The sequence below is a fragment of the Lupinus angustifolius genome, chromosome LG12 (genome assembly GCF_001865875.1).
Source record: "Lupinus angustifolius cultivar Tanjil chromosome LG12, LupAngTanjil_v1.0, whole genome shotgun sequence".
NCBI lineage: Eukaryota > Viridiplantae > Streptophyta > Magnoliopsida > Fabales > Fabaceae > Lupinus > Lupinus angustifolius.
The window spans coordinates 1,047,655-1,055,493 of NC_032020.1; the positions used below are offsets into that span (position 1 = coordinate 1,047,655).

Below are 7,839 nucleotides of genomic sequence, written 5' to 3' on the forward strand. Positions count from 1 at the left end.
TAGAGCAAATCATATAAAGTTTTAATATGAGAAGTGATCTAATCTCACAATGTGGTTAGCATTGTTTGGATCAATCACTGAACAAAAAACATTCTCTGCACACAAAAGCACCATTCTTTCAATTTCAGGCAATTGTTTTTGTTCCATCCCAACGTCCTGACTAGTTAAGTATTGGCTAACTCATAGGACCACGGTCAATCATCGGGCAAATAAATAGGTTGTTGATCATGCTCACATGGCCAGTCTAACTAAGAAAAAAGATGACAGTGACAAGACATGATTGAGTCAGCAAACTTGCAAAATCACATGTTTTAGTTGTACCACAGACCCCTACTGCAAGACAGGACATGCCGCCTGAAGAGCATACAGACATTGCTATAGAGTCGAGCATGCCGTTTGAATGGACTATCCTTTGCCATATGACGAGGACAAGCCTAATATAACGGCTATAGCAGCCTGGACAGGTGACAAACGACTCACCTTGTATAAAACACTATGTCAGTCAGAGTATAGACGCAGCAGGACTACCTCACACAGTTAAAGCAGTCCACGCAACCTGTCAGGACGACTCGTCATGATTAAAATATTCCACTATAGAATATGTTTCATTCAACCTTTATAAATATCGGAGTCTCTCATAAGAAAGTTTATACTTAGACTCTCATATTCTTATATTCACATTCTCCTTTCTCTTTATATATCTTCACTTAAATTGACTTGAATGTCGGAGTGTCTTTTCAAGTATTACCCTCTACGGTCCAAGGGTGGCTCTTACCCAAATTTAGCAGACCGATCAGAACTTCACCCTACCATCTCTAGAGGAAAGAACAGTTTAAAAAAGTGATGGGTTTCGATAAAGTGGTCAGTGAGAAGGTAGTGAGCCCAAGGAACACTCTTTTATATCATGTGTGACTTTCCTGAATTAATTATGTCCTCAATGGTGTCTAACACTTAGACCGATTGGGATTTAAACTCATAACATATATGTTGGGAAGTAAGTCACGCATCATTAAGTTATGTTTCACGAATAGTTTAAATATATGTTGGGTTACTCCTTTCATGTTAATTGGTTTTAAGATGAAACATTAATATGATATTAAAATCAAAGACTAACTTCTTTTCGAAGTTATGGGCCAAAAGATTTCATTTAGTCATGGGACAAAGGTAACCGTTCGTCTAGCTCGACGAACTTCTCTAGAGGAAGTATGTTGAAAATTAAGTCTCACATTTCTTACCTCATTGTCGGAAATAGTTTAAATACATGTTAAATTACTCATCTCATTATTAATTAATTTGAAGATGAATATAATTGTTGAGGGGGGCATGAACTATAACAATATAGTGATGCAAATAATTTCAATCATGATTGATAAAAAAAACACATTCCATACTTCTGTTTTAATAAATAAATAAGTTGAAGTTGATAGATAGAATATCTTAATCTCTCACAAGTGAAAGCGATGGATTAGGATGAGATCTTAATCCTTCAAAATATTTTACTAAATAATATATTTCTTTTCACAAGTGATATATGAAAAAAAAAAGATTATATCATGACAAATTCTTGAAGAGAATTACAATAATTAACTATGTCAACTTAAAAAAAACAATTTTGTGTGCAACAAATAAAGAATGCCCAAGTCATGACTAGCTTAAAATTTGTATAAGTCAAGTTTTTAACACCTAATTTTTTTTTGGGGAAAATATGTTACATTTTATTTAGCAATGAAGAAAAAACACAATGAGAAACTAAGATATCACCAAAAAAATATAGAGTGTACGCAGTAAAGATTTTTATACAGTTGGTACATTATATATCATTCATTTATATTACTTTTTTGAAAGGTTTTTGAAAAATCAATGATGATTAAACATGAATAATACAATAACAATATATAAAACTCATACACGGTAATGTATAAAAAAATTTCTCTAAAACATGTCTACCAAAAATCCATAAGTAAAAGGTTCCACACTCAACCCACTAATGTGAAGCATATTGTCAAATCCACCATTTGGAATTATTTTATGAATTTAATGTGTATACACCGACAGTGTAAGTAATTTTTATACTGTCAATAAATCCTCACCATTCATATGTTAGTTAGTATTGACTTTTAAACTCTTATTTTATAAGTTTATTGGAATGATCCAACTATAATGGATTTCATGGATGAGACTTTTTAAAATGCAAATTCACTTTAAAAGTTGCAATGTGCTAATGTAAACCATTAAATCTAATATTTTCATTAATGAATATATATATCTTATTTTGATCTACATTCATACACTTTAATCTTTAAAGTGCAAGCTAGATTTTAAGTGATTCAATAAAGTGTCACAATTGGAATAGTAGTGGGAGGGGAAAACCCAAACAAATTTTTAGGAAAAAGTTTGAGTAATCTATAAATAATCTTGAAAATACCACACCAAGATTGATTATATAAATCGAACAACGTTATAATACTCTATTATAAATCATGCTTAGATCTCGAAGTCTTCCTTAAAAAAATACAAACTAATATACAATGAATTAGCATCATATAATTTGATAATAATGTAAAGATATGACATGCATCAGAAATTTTGATAGGGTAACCAAGAATAGAGAGAATAACCTCACAACAAAATACTGAACATTACAACTTAGTTGCTAAATGTGTAACAAATTATAAGGGTGGAGCTTTAGAAAGAAACTTTATGACAACCCAAAAAAGAAAAAGAAAATGAAAATGAAAACTCAGGAAATTGCACAAAAATTAAGCACAATCTGCATCTCTTTCCTTTTATGCTGAGTCCTCCAACAACAACCTTACACCCCTACAAATGAAAGGGGGAAAGGGTATGTACCTATCTCTGTCCTCAACTATAAGTTTTGTATCTTGCTTTCCAACTACAAAGTTTAAACATGAGTTTGATAGGGGGAAAAATATGAACTATAGAAAGTCAGAAACATCCCTTCTATTGCTTACTGTTAGGATTATTATCTCTTCTAACCCACTGTTGTTGAACTGGTTTTCGTGGATTTCTTACAGTCGAACTAGAGTGATTATCACTTCTTGGTCTCTGCCTCCTTGCACCGAAATTCTTGTGCCGGCTAGAACTAGGCGGATTTGAGGTTTCACCTGCATGTTTTTCGGAGATGACTGTAGGTATATCTTTTTCCTGTTGCTCATCAGATTCCTGGGTTGACGTGGAGCTCGGCGTTGCAGCTGGTTGTGGAAGGTACATACCGGGCAATATTACTAAATCTTTTTTGGGTTCAATTAGACCACTGTTCTCCTTCTGCAAATTAAAGATGACTTCAAATTTCTGTCTCCGAATGATCTCATGCTCAGATTGAAGGAGCTCTTCTTCATCAGTTGCCTTATCACTATCCAAACTCTGAATTTCAAAAGAAAAGAGGGATTAACTTCAAGACAAACTAATTGTAAAAACATATTTTTTTATGATTCGAACAATTTACAAAAGTTCAGGTTTGCAATAATGAAATTCTCATTGACAACACGATACATGCTGTAGTGAACGAAGTAACTTACTACTTGGGAAGAATGTGAACCAACTAGGTCAAGCACATGCTCCAAATCCTTGACATGAAAAGGTTTGCGACAGACGGGGCAGTTTCCAATACCCTCTTCCACCTTTTTATAGTTTTCTAATAAATAAAACAGAATGTCGTTAGGAAAATATTATACTCTGAATTTTCATGGAATTTATTAGGAATATACAAGGATATGAAAGAGGCGAAAGTTCTCCATAGAACTGAACTGATACAAGAATAGTACTACAATCTAAAGTTATGATATTTAAAAGAGTTGTTGTAGTATCAATCAAGACTCCCTGAGTAAAGACGTTGTCATTCGAACCTAAATGGAAGATTTGGAGTGGAAAGAAAATGCAACTTCAAAAAATAACTGACAAAAAACTTCTTAATCTAAAGCCAAATAGTCCACACCAAAATATGAAAGTGCAGCACATCAAGCCATATCTATTATCAGATGTCAACTATAAGATTCAAGCGGGACGGATGAAATGGATGAGTACTTCGAATGTTATCATCTATGATTAAAAAAACATAGCAACCGAATTTAAGGTTCTAGTCAGTTAATGAGAGTTACAACCCTAGTTCTACTTTATGTCTCTTCTCTGATTCTCTATACTTTCTTAGATTTACCCACACTTTCTTTGCTCCTTTTCTGATCCTGAATTCCAATAACTACATACAAACTGTGCATGCTGCACATCCTATGACTTGAAGCAATAAAAAAATGCGGTGGATTTCCATTAGAAAATACTGAAACTGACTGTGTAATAAATATATATGCCACAAATGTTAGTTACCATGGTCTCCAATATCTACAACAAATTAATCCAAAATTACATACCTAGAACAGTTTCTCGTAAATTAAGTTAAATTTTCTGGCTGTAAATGAAGGTTTTATTCTAAGCTAGTTATAGTTGAGAAACAACACCTTAAGCAATCGGGAAATGAGAGGATTCAAAAACACCAGGGAGATCTCCATGAATAGGCTAACAAAGACACATGTTGGACACCATATCTTGCTCACATTTGGAATTCCCAGCATAACTGCAATGGGGTCTTATAGTAAACCAAGATCCTAAATGACACGTTTTTCAGAGAGATATTTCCTCTAATTGAAGTAAAGTTCATTGAACATGTTAAGTCCCACATTGGTTATGTATCTGAGTAAAGAATCATTTTTAACGACTAAGACAACTCTCCTCCTATATGCGAGCTTTAGGGGGTGGAGTTAGGCCTAGTCATTCTAATATGGTATTAATGCCTATCTGATGTTGGGTCAGCTGCAAATGTCTTGTCCTTCAAACTTCACACTCTAGATGTCAAATCTCGGACGTGGGTGGTCTTTTAAGTATCAAGGACCACACCAAATGAGTATGAGAAAAGAATCACTTTATAATAACTTGGATAACCCTCCACAATGAGCTACCTTTTGGGGAACATTCTGGCCTAATTATTTAATAGAATCCAAACTGAATATGAAAATCATTAATCTACAACATATTACTCTCCAAGATTCTATTATTTGTTCATACAAAGAAAAAAATTATATTTAAAACTACATTTAAACTTGTGGTAGAAAGCGCCTTTCTAAATTTTCCGTAACTTTATTAGGATGCATAGTTGAACTACCTGACTTGGCAGAGTCTGTTTCTTTAGATTTTTGAAGATAATTCCACCATCTAATGATACATTCACTGCCAATTATAGAAGAAGATTGGGATGAGAAATTAGATCTAAAAAATTAATGTTAAAACCAAGATAAAATTTACCACATAAATGTACTTCTAAAAATCTAAATAAATGAATACAGGAACATAAGAACACAGAAATTATAATTCAAAAAGATAAAATTAATAAGAGCCCACCTGTGAAAACAATGAAAGCAAGACATTAACTTCATAAAAGGTAAGGTTTCGCTCTGCTGGTTCGTTGGGACCAAAGGGAGCAAACACAATGGACAATCGCCATCAGGATGATTCATAGCTGAGAGTTTCTCAACTGCTTCCTAAAAAATTATTCAATAATCAATTATCAATCGTTATTGCAGAATAAAGATATTTGACATGCTATATCAATTTGAGTTTCATTCATGTTATCCAAAGCCACATTAAAAAGAATAACGCAAAAAACGTGTTACACTAGAAACATAAGCAGGAAAAACTTGCATGAAGTGATTCTTCATGAAAGGGTCTACAGTCTAAACTATACAATCACACAAGATCAAGCAGTTTTTCGATGGTTAATATTGTCGATTTGTGTCTATTCTATATCCCTCAGGTAACCTATATATTACAAGATAAAATAGGAAGATGAAGGCTGTAATCCAAACATAGATATCACTTATATAATGATCTACCAAGGAACTTACCGGTAATCTACTAATTTATGCCAGATCCTACATAGGTTGGGTAATATAGGCAAAGTACCCTTTATGGTGACTTAGGCAATCTCTCCTCTTGATGTAGCATTTGGGATTGGGTGAGACTCAATCTAAGAACTAAGGGCTTTTGTCAGCATTAACAAATATGTGAAAAGCATTATTTCAAACACAAATTGAATTGAATCGAAAAATAATGTCAATAAAAGGTTATGGCTTGTTTTTATTATTGGATTCGTTCCACCTCTCTTCTAATCCAGATAGGAGGATATGGTCTCTTGGGTCTTCTCTGGGCTTATTTTCTTGCAAATCCTATTTCCAGTTTCTTACGTCTCTTTCCTTTTACATAATCCTATAAGGAAATCAATTGCTCCCCCTAAAGTCAAATCCATTGTGTCGACAATATCACTTGTGCTTAAGGGGATTATAACAAATCATTAGCTTCAAATTCGAACAACACTAACATTCACGCCTCCTAACCGGTTCAAAATTCTAGTTGAAATTCGAAAGACCTCTAATGTCGTGTCTCCTAACCTTTTAGTTTTAAAAAGGTGAAGGTAGCGAAATGATGCAGGTTTTACCTCACATAGAGCAACAAGCATGAAACCGGGGCAGAGCTCGTGGGCTTTAGTTTGTATATGATGTAATAAATGCTTTCTTCTCTTCTCATCCATACCCTTGCAATCCACAATATCAACACAAGGTGGTTCCTTTGGGTACTACAACAGCAACAATAAAACTCAGCATAACATAATGAGTTTCAACAATCACATATTGCCTATCATAGAATTTCAAATTAAGATTAAAAAAAATGCAACCGAGTGTACGAGCGTCCGACTTAGGGGAGCACATCTTATGTCTCACAATATGTCATGATTATAACTGTGATTGTTTAGAAAAATAATTAATAATTATATTTTTAATAGGATCCCCCGACTTAGGAATGAAGATCCTCTGTCCCAAAACGATGATGTCGTCTCCGTGTCCCTGACCAATAGAATTTTAGTAAATAGTATAAAAATAATAATTTTTGTTTTTGTAAGTGTTATTTTCTGAATGTTTAGGGACATGAAGGGGGACAGTTGATCCTTATTCCCGATTTAGTGGGGTCTGGGAAGGATAGACAAAGCCTTCCGCATAAGCAGAGAGGTTGTTTCCAGAGTCTCACGAGGATATGCCTTTCCCATAAATACATAGAGACGACTGTTTCCGGAATTTGAACTCGTGACCTGACACAGATATTGGAATTTAAGATATAAGAATGTATATATAGAAACATACCTTAGGGGTTGCTCGTATCTCTATAATAGCTTCAACAAACTGCAAAATAATGAAATTAAAAAAGAATGAAACGATGAATTATGAATGTGAAGAAGAAGAGAGAGAGAGAGAGAGAGAGAGAGAGAGACCTGTTGAGAGGAATCATCAGCGGTTCTGGGAAAGAGGTTAAGATGAAAAAGAAGAGGGAATGAAGAAAGAAGATGAAAATCGATTCCATAAACAGCTTCCATGGCTTCTACTTCACCCAACACTTCTTCTTCTTCAACGCTTCCCATTTTTCCTATTCTTCTTACCACTCTATTTTCATTATATATAATACATATATACATATATTGGATACATATATGCAATGTTGTGATGACCGGATTGGAGGGTCCGATCATGGACCGTAAAACGATATTGATTTTCAGTCTTAATAGAATAACAAGTTGAGTAATTTTGAATTGAGGAAATTTTAGTTCAAACATATTAAACATGATTAAACTGTAATAAATCGGAAAGTAAATTGGACGGTTCGTTTGAAATTAAAAAAATATATAATATTACTCTTATGTTTTATTTTACTTTGTTAAAAAAGAGAGAAATGTTACTTCATTATAATTATACATAATTATTACTTATATAAAATTTTACATTT

General features: G+C 33.5%; 1 protein-coding gene across 3 annotated transcripts; it reads right to left on the reverse strand.

The window, feature by feature from the left end:
• Nucleotides 2,631-7,508, reverse strand: LOC109363089 (E3 ubiquitin-protein ligase RNF25). Of its 3 annotated transcripts, none has more exons than XM_019609269.1 (7): nt 7,331-7,508; nt 7,203-7,241; nt 6,503-6,640; nt 5,410-5,549; nt 5,174-5,238; nt 3,540-3,655; nt 2,631-3,384 (listed from the first exon to the last, which is right to left on the reverse strand). In XM_019609269.1, the coding sequence occupies exons 1-7, from the start codon at nt 7,475-7,477 to the stop codon at nt 2,962-2,964; spliced, it is 1,068 nt and encodes a 355-aa protein (XP_019464814.1). In that variant the 5' UTR covers nt 7,478-7,508; the 3' UTR covers nt 2,631-2,961. The 3 variants fall into 3 exon arrangements, with proteins under 3 accessions (XP_019464814.1, XP_019464813.1, XP_019464812.1); XM_019609268.1 differs by having other exon boundaries at nt 3,540-3,641; nt 5,148-5,238; XM_019609267.1 differs by having other exon boundaries at nt 5,147-5,238.